Genomic DNA, 18,052 nt, shown 5'->3' with positions numbered 1-18,052 from the left:
CTCTTCTTCGGAATCCCATTTGCCACCAGAACCCTGGAATTCCTCATGAAGCACCTGGTCCACATGGCATCGTTCAGTTCCCAGACCAACATGCACGCCCGGAATCTGGCCATCGTCTGGGCCCCCAACCTGCTCAGGTAAGAGAGGCGGCTTCCGATCTGGACCCCCTTGGGGTCCTTTTGCGTGGGGGGGCCAAGCCTGAAGGCCTTCCCTCGCGAAAGCCATGAGCTGGCATAAGTTATCCTCCCGCCGCCCCCGCCGCCCCTCCTCGCACTTAGTTGCTTACCTGAGGGAAGGAGCAAGTTGCTGGAAGACGAAGCGCAACAAAACGAAATGAAGGGAGGACCCGCCGTGCTTTGAAACAAGTATTAGAGGTGGGCGGGTCGACTCCAGCCTATCAGTGAGCGGTGGGCTGGGCTAGTTTAGTGCGGAGGGGCGGTGGAGCGAGCGAGCTGCGAGGGAATGGGCAGGGCGAGCGAGCGAGAGGGCCGGGGCAGGCGTTCCAGAACTTACTTCCGCGTCCACCAGTGGAACCTCTTCTAATCGGTTTGGTAGATTTGACGAACCAGTTCTACCGACCCAGTGCGAACCTGTAGGAACCCACCTCTGATATGTATATACCTTCACCATACCTATAAATACATAGAGAGGTTGGTGGCCTAGAGGTGGAGCTCTCACCTCACAATCAGGAGGCTGTGAATTCAATCCTAGGTAGAGACTGATATTTTTCTCTCTGGGCACACTGAGAAACTATCTGCTGCGAACTCCTCATTGGCAACAGGAAGGGCATCCAGCCAGTAAAACCCTCTGCTAGCTCCATTCAGTTGCCCAGACTCCACCCCCACAAGGGATTACGGGGTCATTAAAAGAACATGGATGATGTGTATAAATTCATAGAAATGTTAATCACTGCCCATCTTGAATACATGCTTTCCTGCTATGCTTATTTATTTCAGTCCAAATATTTCATCTGTGACCATCCCAGGTGGAACCAAAATCCTTGGTTTTTGTGGTTTTGAAGTACTGTATTTTTCGGAGTATAAGACGCACCTAGCTTTTGGGGAGGAAAACAAGAAAAATAAATCTATCTCTGCCTCCCAAGAATTTGCCTCCTTGCAGTAAACAGCAAACAGTGTGTTTCGGTTTCAGTTTAGCCTGATTAGCACAAGAAAAAAAAAACTGTCTCTGCCTCCCAGCAATTTGCCTCCTTGCAGCAAACAGCCTGTTTCAGTTTCAGTTTCAGTTTAGCATGATTAGCACAAGGGGGGTGGGGGGAATCTGCCTCTGCCTCCCAGCATAGGATCACAGTTGAGATATCTATCGTTAAGTGATACGGTCATTGAGTGAATCGTGACCAATTTTATGAACCTTTGAACTTTACGCAAGAGTCATAACTGCAGGAAGTCCCAAAGGTGTTTTTTTTTCAAGAGGCAACTGGAAATTCTTGTTTTTTTCTTTGAAGACATTTCTTCAGCTTCTTGGATGAGAATTGACCATCCAATCAGAGCTGAAGAAGCTTCTTGGATGAGAAGTGAAACTTCTTCAAAGAAAAATCAGGAAAGTGCAGTTGCCTCTTGAAAAAAAAAAACACCTTTGGGACAACCTGGATGACAGAGAAGCTCCATGGACATAACAGTCATAGGTCTCTTTTGCAGCCCCGTCGTAACTGTGAACAATCATTAAACAAAGGGTCATAAATCAAGGCTTCTCTGCAGCTAAGCCTGGATGAAGATGAAGCTAATAAGAACAAAAGGAAATACAAATTGACGATGTCGGCCGCATATAAGGAGAATAACTACAAAATGTTTTATAGGTGGCATTTATAAATTGCTGGAAATGCAATCATCAACAAGGGACCTTCTACCACATGTGGTGGACATGTCCCAAAGCTAGGGAGTACTGGGGAAAAAAATCCAAAAATGGTTGGAGGAAATAATGGAACAAAAAATGATATGATATTATTCCTTCTAGGAATAATAAAAGAAAAGATGAATAAATTCAATATATTATGCTTCACATTATTATTGCAGCCAGAATTACATTCGGCCAAAATTGGAAACAAAAAAACGCTCCCTCAGACACAGAGATTATTTTTAAAAAGGTGCTAAATGCACGGAAATGGATAAATTCACAATGGAACTAAGGAATAGAGAGGAAACAGTATTGCAAGACATGGAATAGGTGGTATAATTGGCTTGAAAAGAGATGTAAAATCAATGCACAAATGAATACATAGAAAATATAATAAAAGGAAATGGTATACATTTAAAGAGTAACAGGTGTAAATGTTGTATATATAATATAAATGAGTGACTATGAAATAAGGAGGTATGTGTATAAAACAAGAGGCCTTAGAATGGAAAATTTGAAAGCAGGAAAAGAAAATGACGATAACATAAAGCTGTAAAAGTGCAATTGTGATTTTAATGTTTAAAAAACGTTGGATAAAAATTATTTTTAAAAAAAAGAAGAGAAGGGGGGTTTCCTTTGTCCCTTTGATCTTCTTCTCCCGATGCCTCCATTTCTTCTCTGCTCCTTCCCAGGTCCAAGGACATAGAAGCTTCTGGTTTTAATGGCACTGCAGCCTTCATGGAGGTCCGGATCCAGTCCATAGTGGTGGAATTCATCCTGACCCACGTGGAACAGATATTTGGAAATGCTCCCCTGTGCGGTGAGTCCTTTGGCTCTTCCCCACAACGTCCTTGCAATGTCAGAGAAAGGGGGGGGGATTAAAAGACCCCATATCATTCTGTACAAAATGGCTCGCCAATCTCTTCTTTAAAATCTCCAGTGATGGAGCACCCACAACTTCTGGAGACAAGTCCATCCACTGATTAATTGCTCCAACTGTCAGGAAAGTTCTCCTTATCTCCAGGTTGAATCTCTCCTTGGTCAGTTTCCATCCATTCTTCCTTCTCTGGCCTTTGGGTGCTTTGGAGAATAGCTTGACCCCCTTCCTCCTCTCTGTGGCAGCCCCTCAAATATTGGAAGACTGCTATCCTGCCTCCCCTGGTCCTTCTCTTCCCTAGACCAGCCAGGCCCAGTTCCTGCAACCGTCCATCGTCTGTTTGAGCCGCTTGCTTCTTGTCCTGCCTTCAGGGGCTTTGAGGAATACATTGACTCCCCCTTCTCTCTGTGGCAGCCCCTCAAATACTGGAATACTGCTATCATGTCCCCCCTAGTCCTTCCCTTAGTTAGACTAGACACATCTAGTACCCTCAACTGTTCATCCTATAGCCAACACCCTAGATGATAGGCTCAAGATCGAGATGGATCTGGACAGACTTGAACCCTGGGCCCTAGCTAACAAAATGAAATTCAGCGTAGAGAAAAGTAAAGTCCTACACTTAGGCAAGAAAAATGAAAAGTAGACATATAGACTGCATGAAAGAAGGGTTAAATGCAGTGACTGGGAGAGGCATCTTGGAGTCTTAGTGGGCAACCAGCTAAATAGGAGCCAGCAGCCAAAAAAACCCAATGCCATCCTAGGCTGCCTCAACAGAGGGGTAGTTATCAAGATCATGGAAAGGGTTAGTACGGCTTTATAAGATCACCCTCGGATTTTAATCATCATGAGGCTTTCAAGAAGATATTGCAGAGAAGAGCAATAAATTGGATAATGGTCTGGAGCCTAGATCATACAGATACAGATTAACAGAGTTGGAAGGGACCTTAAAGGCCATCTAGTCCAACCCCCCCAGCCAAGCAGGAGGTCCTACACCCTTTCTGACAGAGGGCAGTTCAGTCTCTTCTTGAAAGCCTCCAGGGATGAAGCTCCCACAACTTCCAAAGGCAACTTCTGCTCCATGTTCTCCCTGTCAGGAAATTCCTCCTTATTTCCAGGTTGAATCTCTCCTTGATCAGTTTTCATCCATTCTTCCTTCTCTGGCCTTCAGGGGCTTTGGAGAATAGCTTGACTCCCTTCCTCCTCTCTGGGGCAGCCCCTCAAATATTGGAAGATGCTCTCCTGCCTCCCCTGGTCCTTTTCTTCCCTAGACCAGCCATGCCCAGTTCCTGCAACCGTCCATCGGATGTTTTACCCTCCAATCCCTCATCATCCTGGTTGCTCTTCTCTGCACTCTTTCTGGAGTCTCAACCTCTTTCTTTATAGTCAGGTGACCAAACCTGGATGCAGGACTCTAGGTGCGGCCTTACTAAGGCTTCATAGAGTGGTATTAGTACCTCCCTTGATCTTGATCGTATCCCTCTGTTGATGCAATTTAGGATTCCATTGGGGTTTTTGGCTGCTGGCTCCTATTTAGCTGGTTGTCCACTAAGACTCCAAGATGCCTCTCCCAGTCACTGCTATTAAGCCTGGTTTGACCCAGTCTCTATATGTGTACTTTGGGTTTTTCTTGCCTAAGTGTAGGACTTGACTTTTCTCTACCTTGAATTTCATTTTGTTAATTAGGACTCACTGTCCAAGTCTGTCAAGATCCATCTGGAGCCTGAGCCTATCTTCTAAGGCAGGGGTGTCCAAACTTGGGAACTTTAAGACTTGTGGACTTCAACTCCCAGAATCCTCCAGCCAGCATGGCTGGCTGGGGGATTCTGGGAGTTGAAGTCCACAAGTCTTAAAGTTCCCAAGTTTGGACACCCCTGTCCTAAGGTGTTGGCTATAGGATGAACAGTTGAGGGTGCTAGATGTACTAAAGGTGATAAATATTTCTAGTCTAACTAAGAGAAGGATTGGGGGGGGGGACATGAGAGCAGTCTTCCAATATTTGAGGGGCTGCTGCAAAGAAGAAGAGGTCAAGCTAATCTCCAAAGCCTCTGAAGGCAGGACAAGAAGCAACAGGTGGAAACTAATCAAGGAGAGAAGCAACCTAAAACTAAGGGGAAATTTCCTGACAGGTGGAGAAATTAATGGAATGGTTTCCTTCCAGGAGTTGTGGGGGCTTCATCACTGGAGATTTTAAAGAAGAGACTGGACAGCCATTTGTACAGAATGATGGCTTAAAACCCTAAACCTTAAATCTTCAGCTTAAACAGGGGTTTGGACTAGATGACCTCCAAGGTGCCTTCCAACTCTGTTATTCTGTAAGGGTCTCCTGCTTGAGCAAAGGGGGCTGGACTAGATGACCTCCAAGGTGCCTTCCAACTCTGTTATTCTATAAAGGTCTCCTGCTTGAGCAAAGGGGGCTGGACTAGAAGACCTCCAAGGTCCCTTCCAACTCTGTTATCCTGTAAGGGTCTCCTGCTTCAGCAAAGGGGGCTGGACTAGATGACCTCCAAGGTGCCTTCCAACTCTGTTATTCTGTAAGGGTCTCCTGCTTGAGCAAAGGGGGCTGGACTAGATGACCTCCAAGGTGCCTTCCAACTCTGTTATTCTGTAAGGGTCTCCTGCTTGAGCAAGGGGGTTAGACTAGATGACCTCCAAGGTGCCTTCCAACTCTGTTATTGTATAAAGGTCTCCTGCTTGAGCAAAGGGGGGCGGACTAGAAGACCTCCAAGGTCCCTTCCAACTCTGTTATCCTGTATAAGTGTACCTAAATCCAGATCTTCTTTGTCATCATTCCTAGGTGGCACCCGTGAGGCCATCAGGAGATCCATGCTAGCTATGTCACCAGTGGTCCTACCTGAGTATTACACGCCCTACAATGTGCCCACGATGCTGAACCAGGGGGATGGGCCTCCCCAGATGAGACCCTACCACACCATCATCGATCTCGACGAAAGCAAGTAAGCGTCTATCTCTTCTGTCTTCTTCGGCTCCCTCCAAGGGAAGAGCAGTTTCTCCTAACCCAGGTCTCTTCTCAACGATGGTCCTACTGTAGCAAACATCTAGAGAAGCCTTGGAGGACCACCCTGGTTTTGTCTAATTTGCAAGGGGAGGGATCCCCAGAAAGATTGGCAGAAATGTCCAAAGATAAGTCAACCAAGGCCAAAGGAATTTAAAAGAATACAATAAATTTTGTAAACTAAAATGTCGATAGCTCACAAAGATGACTAGGTGCATTAGATTATATCATTAGATATCAAGACATTTTATCAGAAAAGGGAGAATTAAAAAGGAAACAAGAGTCAGAAGAACAAGGGATAGATACGGTTTGGTATGCAAAGTTGCAAATACAATCGAGAGATGAAAAAGATGCAAAGCTTTATGATTTCAATTTGGAGTTGACAGAATTGGATGAAATACTCACAGGAACAGAAGAGCAAATGATTAAAAATTATATAATTATTTACTTCGTGGTAAGTTCTTTCACACAAGAACCCATGACAGTTAAAACCTCCAATAATTGTTTTTTCAAGCAAAGGAATAAGGATTTTTACGTCCCCAGGGGATCAAGTTGGGGTGATCTATATTGGAAATGTTTCTTTCAGTAGAGGGAGACCTCGGCTTAGGACAGGGGTGTCCAAACTTGGCAACTTTAAGACTTGTGGACTTCAACTCCCAGAATTCCCCAGCCTCTGCTGGCTGGGGAATTCTGGGAGTTGAAGTCCACAAGTCTTAAAGTTCCCAAGTTTGGACACCCCTGAGTTAGAAGAAGAAGTAAAAGAAACAATGATAGCATGGGCAAAAAAAATTGGATATACGATAGAACTTGAGAAGAGGCAGCAATTATGGGAAAGGAATTATAAATTAACAATGGCAACATCGTATAAAGAGAAATTTGTATCAAATGTTTCATAGATGGTATATGTCACCAGAAAGATTGGCAAAAAATGTTTAAAGATAAACGAACCAACTGTTGGAAGTGTCACCAGACGCCAGGATCGTATTATCATTTGGGACGGACGTGTGCAGAGGCCAAAAAATACTAGTGATTTAAAGCTGGAACTGTTTTTGTTGGGTATTTTACCAGAGAAATATAGTAAAGAAAATGTATATTTAATTATTCATGGAATAACTGCCGCTAGAATTGTATTTGCACAAAATTGGAAAATGGAAAAAAACTCCCTCAGAGGGAGAGGGAATTTAAAAAAAACATCTGACTGTGCAGAAATGAACAGATTAACGTTGGCAATGAAAGATAAGGAAGAAGCAGAGAATTATAAGCTCTGGGGATGTTTTTATCCCTGGCTAAAAAATGAATAAAGACAAAAAGAAACAGAAAGAATAATTTGGAAAAGAACGTAGAATTATAGCAGAGGAGTTGAATTAAAAGGCAATTAAAATGGAAAGGTAAAGGTAAGATTAAAAATAGATTTAAAATGGTGTAACTGATTTAATACATTTAAATATGGTGACACAAAGATTGCACCCAGATGACACACTGTAAGATTAATGATGTAAGAGTGGTTATGGAAAAATAAAAATTTTAAAAAAACTTTTTTTTAAAAAAGGGGGGAGGGATCCCCAGGGGTGTCGATCCATCCCCTCTCCTAGGAGGGTCAGCCTTAACCTCCTGCTCACCCACCACATTTAGGCTGAGCTTCCACCTCTCATCCTGGCACCATGGTTGACAGTCAGCCCCCCACCATCACCATTGTCCATATAACTGTTAACTGCTCCAGCCATGATCAGCGCCAGGTTCTAAGCTCATTTTGGACAAAAGGCCACCCAGGCAACCTAACAGCTCTTCGCAAGGCCACGAGGTTGGTCCTTGCATCACCACTTCCCTCCTCGCCCTCAGCCAGGTGAATTGCCATTTGGCAATGCAGCTCCTTACCTTCCTGCTGTCCACTAAGGTCCGCCACCTTCCCTGGCAGCAGCTTAAGTGATTTGAATTCCAACATTTGGAGTTTCTAGTCTAGTTTTTCTCAAGGCACGATGGAGGCAAATATCTAAGGAGCAATTTCTTTGTTTTATTGTTAAATGTATTTGCCACCTGTTAGATACTTGTTCTAACTACATTGGTTTCCACCAAGGTCCTCTGTTCCGGCAGGAACAGAGGTTTAATCCTATTGGTCGAAGGGTCTGACAGCTCCCTATAAAAGATCTGCTGTCAGACCCAACCTTCGTCTGGATTGTTCCCACTTGTGGTTTCCCAATCTAACGCCACCTGTGTATGATCTTGGCATTCTCCTTTCCCAATTTTGAACTGGTATGTAATCCTTCCTTCCTCTCTTCCCCCCTCTATTTCTCTCCTTCCTTCCTTCCTCCTCCCCCCTCCCTCTTTTTCTTCTCTCCAACTTGTCTTTCTTTTCTTTCTTTCTTCCTTCCTTCCTCTTTTTTCTTTTTTCCAACCTGTCCTTCTTTTCTTCCTCCCTCCCTTCCTCCCTCCTCTCCTTTTTTCCAAACTCTTTCCTTCCTTCCTTTTTCCCTCCCTTCCTTTTTTTCTTTTTCCCAACTTGTCTTTTCTTCCGTCCTCCTTTCCTTTTTTCCAACCTGTCTTTCCTTCCATCCTCCCTCCCTCCCTTCCTTTCTTTCTCCCTCCCTCTCCCTCTCCTCCTTTTCCTTTCTTCCACTCTATCTTCCCTTCCTTCCTTCCTCCCTCTCTCCCTCTCTCCTTTCATGTTTTCCAACTTGTCTTTCTTTTCTTCCTCCCTCCCTTCCATCTCATGAAGCTGAAATAATGCCTGGAATGCGTAGGACCTCCTTCCACAGGCAGTGCGTTGGGACTAGAAGACCTCCAAGGGTCCCTGGGGGCAGCCTCACCAGCTTCCTCTAAATGCCCGGCTTTCCCCCTCAGCCTCCTTTGTAACCTGAATCCCGCCTCTTTTCAGAAGAAAAGGGTCTGTCAAGGCCAAGAAATGGAGGTCCTTCTTCAACCTAGGACGATCCAGCCACGACTCCAAACGCAAGTTGAATAAGGCGGAAGAGAAAGGTAAGAGGCAGCTGGTCCTCGCCCAGACAAAATCCATGCATGCATCGAGCAGAGCAATCTGCACCACACACAGGGGTGGGATTCAGCAGCTTTGGACCAGTTAAGGCAAACCGGATGTTAATTGTAATCTGGTTTCCCGAACCCAGAGGTGGGTTCCTTCCAGTTTGGCTGAAGCGGTAGCGGTATGGAGGCCTGGATTGCTGGAATCGGCAGCGACCCAGGCCTGCCACACCCCCAAACCGGTTCCCCGGTCAGCGTCATTGGTGCCACCATCTTGTTTTGTAAGTTCTGCGCATGGACATAAACAATTTTAATTGAACTGTGCATGGGCGCGCACAAGCGAACAGGCAGTAAAGCCAGCCAGACCCCACTCCTGGCCGAACCGGTAGTTGCAAGGACTGGCTGGCCCCGCCCATCCCACCCAGCCCCTCCCAGGAATCTCCATGGGGTCCATTTTGGATGCCAGGGAAGTGTGGGGCCCACGCAGAGGCTCTGGAAAGGCGAAAAATGGGCGTACCAGAAGTCTGGGCCCTTTTCTGGTCTCTGCAGACCAGGGGAGGCCCATTTTCGCCCTCCCGGAGGCTCAAAGGAACCCCCGGAGCCTGGGAAGGGAAAACACACACACACAAATAGGCCACACCCACCCAGCAACTGGGCAGAGAGCCAGTTGCTAAAATGTCGCTCGCCCCCCTGCCTCCCATGTTGTGGAGAAACAACACAGGTAGTTCCCCCTTCCCCAGTGTGAGGCTTGGGAAAAGCCACCATGATGGGGCAGGGATGGGTTTCACCTCTTTTTTACTACCGGTTCTGTGGGTGTGGCTTATTTTGTGGGCGTGGCTGGCTGCCGAGCACCCTGCTCATGAGTAAACTTGCTCACGAGTAAACTGCAGGTTAGAGGCAGATGTCAGATCCTGGCATGCTTGCTTGGCTGCTCATCCCCCACCCGCACCCCCCCGGAACTCGCAAGAAGCATTTTCACTAGCTTGACATGTACCGTATAACACTTCATGTCATCCCATGATAGGCTGATCTTGTTAACACACAATTTGCATATTCAGGAGGCATATTTCCCACATTATCATCGGTTTTCAGGTACCGTATTTTTCAGAGTATAAGACGCACCTTTTTCCCTCAAAAAAGAGGCTGAAAATCTGGGTGCGTCTTATACATCAGATACAGCATTTTTTTTGCCTCCTGAAACCCCGCCCCCTTCACCAAAATGGCCCTGCAGAGCCTGTAGGACAGGGGTGTCCAAACTTGGGAACTTTAAGACTTCTGGACTTCAACTCCCAGAATTCCCCAGCCGGCTGGCTGGGGAATACTGGGAGTTGAAGTCCACAAGTCTTAAAGTTCCCAAGTTTGGACACCCCTGCTGTAGGAAGCTTTCAGGGTGCTCCTGGGGGCTGGGGAGGACAGAAAGGAGCGAAAAGCGGGCCATTTTTTAAAAAAAAACCTGCCACCAGCAGAACCTATAAGCCTCCATAAGGCTGTGCAATTTTTTTGACAAAAAACGGCCCTGTTTTTGTGAAAAACATGCCGTTTTATTGCTCGGTTTTGCCCCTCCCCCAGGAGCCCTCTGCAAGCCCTCCCAAGGCTACTCATGCCTTTTTTTATTAAAAAAATGGGGCCGTTTTTGGGAGGTTTGCAGAGTGCAAATACTTTTTGTTTTCCTTTTGGAAAGCTCTTTAACTGATTGATGAGAATTAGACTGATCAAGTGCTGCCCCAGCAGAAAGGAAGTCTCAGGTGCTGCAGATTGTCAGCGGTTTCCTTCTCCAGCACATGGATAAATACACCTGGAAACATCTACCTACCTAACTACCTACCTACTGTATTTCTCTCTCTCGCTCTTTCTATTTCTCTCTATCCCTCTTCCTACCTACCCTCTCTCCCCCCCTACTTACCTACTGTATTTCTATCTCTATCTCTCTATTCCTCGCTCTATCCCTTTATCTACCTACCTACAGTACCTATCTACTCTCTCTCTCCCCATACCTACCTACTGTATTTCTATCTCTCTCTCTCTCTCTATTTCTCTCTCTATCCCTTTATCTACCTACCTCCCTAACTACTCTCTCTCTCTCTCCTTACCTACCTATTGTTTTTTTCTATCTCTCTATCTCTCTCTATTTCTCTCTCTATCCCTTTATCTACCTACCTACCTACCTACCTACCCTCTCTCTCCCCCTACCTACCTACTGTATTTCTATCTCTATCTCTCTATTCCTCGCTCTATCCCTTTATCTACCTACCTACAGTACCTATCTACTCTCTCTCTCCCCCTACCTATCTACTGTATTTCTATCTCTCTCTCTCTCTCTCCATTTCTCTCTCTATCCCTTTATCTACCTCCCTAACTACTCTCTCTCTCCCTACCTACCTACTGTATTTCTATCTATCTATCTCTCTATTTCTCTCTCTATCCCTTTATCTCCCTCCCTAACTACTCTCTCTCTCTCCCTCCCTACCTATTGTATTTCTCTCTCTTTCTCTCCCTCTCTATCCCTTTATCTACCTACTTACTTTTTTTAAAAAAAATGCCTCTTCAAAACCTTGGTGCGCCTTATACTTCGGTGCTTCTTATATTGTGAAAAATACGGTAACTAAAGTTGAAATCTTTATGTCTACCCAGTATGAACCAGTTCTATTTTTTTTCCAGTCCATCGCAAGTTTGAATGCTCTTTAAGCGACCATTCATCAGTTGAGGATTACCAGAATTTTCCCGGGTGTTTTTGTAAGAAAATTAAAATCGGCATTCCTAACAGAAACATTTGAGATTGAGGAAATACTTGTCGATATAGTTCCATGATGACAAATCTATGGCACGAGAGCCGTCGCCCCAGTTTAGCTCTGCCGCGCATGCACGTGCCTCCCACCAGCCAGCTGGTCTTCGGGTCTTCGCAGCACATGCATGGAGGTGGGGCCCCCACACGTGCATGCGGGGGGGTAGGGGTGTCATGGGGTGCACATGCATTGCGAGGGCCACACGCATATTGCATTTTGGGGGGATGCTTTGGTCACTCGGCCCGGAAAAGGTTAGCCATCAACATTATAGTTCAATCCTGCCTTTTCTGTTCCAGATTACAAACTGGGTAAGATGCGCCTACGCCCAGCCAAAAGCATGGACTCCCTCAGCTGCATGTTATCTGTCGATGACAGTAAGTCCAGAAATCAGCAAAAATCTGCAGAAAAAATATTCTACGATCCTATTCACTCTATCCATCTATCTATCTATCTATCTATCTATCTATCTATCTATCTATCTATCTATCTATCTATCTATCTATCATTATCTATCTATCTATCATTATCTATCTATCTATCATGTGTGTGTGTGTGTGTGTGTGTGTGTATTTGTGTTACAACCCCTGGTATGCCCAAATATGGGAGGGAGCTCACTACTCCCTCTTTCTGTCCTTCGGCTCATTACAGAAAACCGTCCAGGCAGAAAACCATATTTTTATTTTTAATGTTGCCTTTTTATATTTGTGTTGTATTTGTGCTGATAAATAAATAAAGGGAGGCTAGTATAGATCCATTTCAAGCTATTTAGCTCTCATCAGCTAGCCATACCCTTACTGGGATTTGAACCTGGGCTGTATTACATATTAGGCAGGAGTCTTAGCCACTAAGCCACAGGATTTCCTCCTTATCAGCTGTAACACAAATATATACCTATTTCCCTGGCTCAGCTGATAAGGAGGAAAGCCTGTGGCTTAGTGGCTAAGACTCCTGCCTAATATGTAATACAGCCCAGGTTCAAATCCCAGTAAGGGATATATAATCTATATCTAGCATATCTATCTATCTATCTATCTATCTATCTATCTATCTATCTATCTATCTATCTATCTATCTATCTATCTATCAATGTTTCAGCATAATTATGGAACGCCTTGAGGAATTTCAACCAAATACAACCAAACTTGGTACACCAATGACTTTCTCTGGAAACAAATACTGTGGGGGTAAGAGAACCCCTAACACCCCTTGGGGGGGGTCTGTTATGATACAGCCTGTTTGCCTTAAAATGGCTTCTACTGTACAGCACAGTGGAGTTGCCATGGTAACGGCTCCACAGTACTCCACAAGGGGGCTCCCTCTGATAAGGGGGAAAATGCAACATTAGAAATGACTTTTGATCCGGACGTTTCCCCCCTATAAATAAATACCTGGGCAACGGTTATCAGCACTAGTAGATTATAAATGTGACACCAACTATGGTTAAACCATTTATAACCTCCCATGGGATGGGAGAAATGATGATTAAATGTCTGCTTCCTCCAGCTCTCTCTTCCCTGGTGATCCCACCTCAGTCTGGCCGGAGATGAGGGAGACGCCTGGCTTGCTTGTTTTATAAGAATTTTATTAGAATGTTCATAATATTGTTTTATTTATTTTTTATTCATGGTAGTGGAAACTACCCGGAGCCACGATAGCGAGGCGGGTGGCATAGAAATTTAATCAATAAATAAGGAATCCAAATGAAAATAAAGATAGCAGGGAAATGGGGCAGGGAAAGAAAGGAGAAAAAGAGGTATAGGGAAAGGGGGAAAGAGGTAAAAAAAAGCATCAGGAATAATAGAATAATCCTTGTTAGATATTAGCATATATCGAGGCAAGTCTCCTCTCTGGTCCGCTGCTACAGCGGGAAACGGGTATCGTTCTGATTGGTCGAGGGGCGTACCCGATCCCTATAAAAGGGGAACCCTCCGACCACAGAGCAAGCTGGATCACTACTACTATTAATAAAGAGCTGATAAGTCACTCCGTGTCCGTAGTCTGTTCTCTCGTTGCCCCGATCTAACATTGGCGACGAGGGTGGGATAGAGAGACAGATAGGACGAAGAACGCTACCTCCAGAATCTCTGGATTTGATCCAGCCTAGGAATTCGGCAGAAATTCCGGCAGCCATCTCAGGTCACCGCAGCACGGCAAATTCAAACGAGAGAAGATGGCGATGCACACTCCCCCTGCTCCATTCGACCCAGCGAACGACGAATGGGAAGCCTTCATGATTCGTTTCGAGTGTTTTCTCGAAGCGAACGAATACACGGGGATCACCGACGCCCGGAAGAAAAACATCTTCCTCGGCTACTGCGGAAAAGAAGTCTTCAACACGGCCAGAGACCTCACCGCGCCTACTCCAATACAGGCAGTATCGTGGACGGCGTTGCAACAGGCTCTACAAACTCATTACGCGCCAAAACCTTCCCGCCATGTTTGCCACAAGGAATTCAACACGCGGAACCAGAAGGCGGGAGAATCCATCAATCAATATGTTGCAGCCCTGCGTAAAGCAGCAACCCACTGCGAGTTCAGGGATCTGGACGAGCACATCTTAGCGCAGCTCATCTGTGGGTTAAGAGACATTTCACTACAAAAGAAGCTGTTGGCAAACCCGAATTTAACCCTACAGATAGCGCTAAACGAAGCAAGAGCGTCAGAGTCAGCAGAGAAATCATCGGTAACCATACAACGTGGTTTCAGCGTAAACCAGCCAGCACCAAGGCAGACCAGAGTGCACTACGAGGACACAAGCCCCGACTACGAGGATCCCGAGTTCGAGGACAGTCACCTGATGCAGAGCAGTCACGTGAGGCCTGGGGGGAGACCCGGATCCCGTTTGCCGCCCTGCGCAAGCTGCGGAGGGAATCACCCCAGGTCTACTTGTAGATTCAGGAACGTTGTTTGTTTGCACTGCAACAAACTTGGGCACATCGCACGAGTGTGCCGGAGCGGAGTCCCTGCCTCACGGCAGCCACCCATGTACCGCCAACAGAAGCCCAACCCAGGGGCTTGGCGGAATCAAAAAGGGTGCCCAGAGAGAAATCCACAAGTGTTTACCCAGAGAGAAAGTTCCCAAAGAACTGAGCGAGCGTATCCCCAGAGAGATTACACACAAAGAGCTGAGAGAGCGTTCTATCAAGACGCTCAACAAGAGTATTTTCAGGATATAGATGATGAGATAGAGTTGACCCAGAGAGAGGAGTTGCGAACGTATCTCACCACGATAAATCAGGTCCGCCCCAAGCGGCCCAAAAGGCTGAGAGTCACAGTCCTCTTGGAGGACTCACCCTGCGAGCTAGAAGTTGACACAGGATCGTCCCTGACGATCATTTCATGGGCATCCATGAAACAGGCTATCCCTAGTCTCAGAAAGAGCCAACTACGCGCTCCAGACGTCCTACTGTGAGACTACCAGGGGAACCAAGTCCCCATCGTGGGCCAAGGCACATTCCAGATCCGTTTCAAGGACATCGTAGCCCAGCTGCCCGTGACCATCGCCAGCGCGCCATTACAGAACCTTCTGGGGCTTGATTGGTTTGAAGCCCTGGGGTTAGAAGTCACCGGAATCAACGCCGTGGAAAACAGCAGCGCTGAACAGATTTTTAAGGAGTTCAAGGATGTGTTCAGCCCTGGTCTTGGTAAGTATGTGGGTAAACCGATATCATTCAATTTAGACCCCAAAGTGGCGCCAATCCGACTTAAACCGAGACGAGTGCCTTTTGCACTCCGCCCAAAAATAGATAAGGAAATAGATAAGTTAGTGGAGCAAGGAATCCTTGAGCCGGTGGATCACGCGCGCTGGGAAACACCCATCGTGACCCCAGTCAAACCAGACGGGTCAGTCCGCATCTGCGCGGACTATAAATGCACAATTAATGTCGCGCTACAACAGAGCGCATATCCTGTGCCTGTAGTACAGCACTTATTGCACTCGTTGGGGCCAGGAAAGGTATTTGCTAAATTAGACATGGCACAAGCTTACCAGCAACTGCCAGTTGATAACGCCACAGCGGAGGCCCAAACTATAGTGACGCATAGAGGAGCATTCAAATGCAACCGGCTACAATTCGGTGTGAGTATTGCCCCAGGATTGTTCCAGAGCGTCATGGAACGACTTTTGCAAGGGATACCGGGAGTCGTCCCCTATTTTGACGACATCTTGGTGTCCGCTGCAAACGAGGAGCAATTAAATAAAAGAGTCAGAACTGTTTTGGCCAGAATCAGAGAAAAGGGTCTCCGCCTCAAAAAGGAAAAATGCCAAATTAACGTGCCTAGCGTAGAATTCCTGGGTTATAGAATCGATGGTCAGGGAATACACCCCACTTCAAAGAAAATTAAGGCGATCCAGGACGCCCCCACACCACGAAACCAGACCGAGTTGCAGGCCTTCCTCGGACTACTACAGCGTTTTTCTGAGGCAGAAGGCGACCGTTGCTGAGCCACTACACCGTCTACTCCAGAGGAACGCACCATGGAAATGGGGACGATCCGAAGCTGCAGCTTTCGCCGGAGTAAAGCGCCTGCTCACCACTGACTCACTGCTTGTCCAATACAGCCAGACCCTACCGCTGGTATTGACCTGCGACGCATCACCCTTCGGAGTTGGAGCAGTCCTCAGCCACAGGATGCCCGACGGAAAAGAAGCACCCATCGCCTTCTATTCCAGGACTCTTTCATCGGCCGAAAGGAATTACAGCCAAATGGACAGGGAAGCGCTAGCTGCTGTAGCTGGAGTAAAACGTTTCCACGAATACCTCTACGGCCGCGATTTTGAACTGATTATGGATCACAAACCGCTGTTGGGACTTTTGGCGGGAAACCGCCCTACTCCAGTCTCCCTTTCTCCACGCATGACCAGGTGGACTGTTTTCCTGGCTGCGTACTCATACAAATTGATTCATCGACCGGGCTCCACTCTTGGACACGCAGACACACTCAGCCGTTGCCCATTACCTGACATTCTGCCAGACCCCACTCCAGAAGTACCGGTATTGCTCATTGACTGTTTGGACTCTGGACCGGTTTCTTCATACGACGTTGCAAGGTTCTCCTCTAAAGACAATTTAATAAAGCAAGTTCAAACTTGGGTTTGGAGGGGGTGGCCGAAGGGAAACGTGGGCCCGGAATTCAAAGTGTTTTGGTCAAAACGGGACGAACTCTCAGTGTTACAAGGTTGCTTATTGTGGGGGGATCGAGTTGTTATTCCGTATGCTTTACGTAGGAATGTATTAGATGCTTTACATGTGGGTCATCCGGGGATTGTTAGGATGAAGGCGTTAGCAAGAAGTTACGTTTGGTGGCCAAACATGGACAAAGAGATAGAGGAGTGGGTGGCCACTTGCGACCCATGCCAGGAATCGAGACCAGCACCCCCGGAAGCGCCCGCCACAGAATGGGAGAAACCTAAAGCACCCTGGTCGCGAATACACATCGACTTCGCAGGGCCATTCCAAGGTCAGACTTTCCTTATAGTTGTGGATGCATACTCAAAATGGCTAGAAGTAGTCCTAATGACTTCAACCATGGCAGAGGCAGTCATTAAGGTTCTACGGCGACTTTTCGCCACCCATGGCCTGCCCGACCTCCTGGTCTCCGATAACGGGCCCCAGTTCACGGCCATGCAATTTGAGACATATCTAGCAGGTCAGGGAATTCGGCACGCCCTCGTCGCGCTATTCCATCCGGCATCAAATGGACAGGCGGAGAGAATGGTGCGATTCGCAAAAGAGGCCCTCGCTAGGATGGGTACAGGTGATTGGCAAACACGCATTGACCATTACCTCTTAATTCAGCATATTACCCCTAGCGCAACGACGGGTAGGAGCCCCGCTGAACTACTCATGGGCCGCCGTTTACGGTCTCACCTGGACCGTCTTCACCCAAATTACTCTGCCACAGCTCCCCCAGACTCCACAAGCAAAATTCGGTCTTTTAGCATAGGGGATTCAGTATACGCCCACAACTATGCAGGGGGAACATTGTGGATGCCGGCAAAGATCATTGGCATCACGGGTCCACGATCGTATCTGCTGGAGCTGGAAGATGGGCGGAACTGGAAAAGGCACATCGATCAACTTCGTGGTCGCCTAGCACACTCAGACCTTCGAAACGAAGACGAGATTTTCCTGCCTACAGAAAGTCAGCCACGCGAGAGCCCCATCATAGAAAACTACGACACCTGCGAACCCAGCTCGGAACAAGAAAGCAAGCACGAAGCAGAGCAACCCCCAGACAACGAAACCGAGCAGACTCCGGAACGCCCCAGCTACGAGGGCACGAAACCTTCAGAACGTGGAACAGGAAAAGCATCCGATCCTGCAACCATTTCTGACCAACCAGAACTACGACGCTCCTCCCGAGTAAGGCAACCCCCAACATACCTAAAAGACTATGTTACCTACTGCAACGTTCCGTCTAGGAGGGGAGGGGTGTTAGATATTAGCATATATCGAGGCAAGTCTCCTCTCTGGTCCGCTGCTACAGCGGGAAACGGGTATCGTTCTGATTGGTCGAGGGCCGTACCCGATCCCTATAAAAGGGGAACCCTCC

At 46.9% G+C, this 18,052-nt stretch overlaps 1 protein-coding gene across 1 annotated transcript; it reads left to right on the top strand.

The window, feature by feature from the left end:
* Positions 1–20: 20 nt before the first annotated feature.
* Positions 21–11,871, top strand: LOC309382413 (rho GTPase-activating protein 30-like; the record flags this gene model as incomplete). Its single annotated transcript, XM_081971934.1, has 5 exons — positions 21–137; positions 2,544–2,671; positions 5,523–5,682; positions 8,614–8,714; positions 11,794–11,871. Coding segments are annotated over exons 1-5 (559 nt in total), but the record flags the coding sequence as incomplete, so codon positions are not given.
* Between the last annotated feature and the right edge of the window lie 6,181 nt (positions 11,872–18,052).

This window comes from Natrix helvetica, assembly GCF_964273705.1.
Source record: "Natrix helvetica genome assembly, contig: HAP1_SCAFFOLD_410, whole genome shotgun sequence".
Lineage (NCBI taxonomy): Eukaryota > Metazoa > Chordata > Lepidosauria > Squamata > Natricidae > Natrix > Natrix helvetica.
This window is presented reverse-complemented; position numbering and strand designations above follow the sequence as displayed.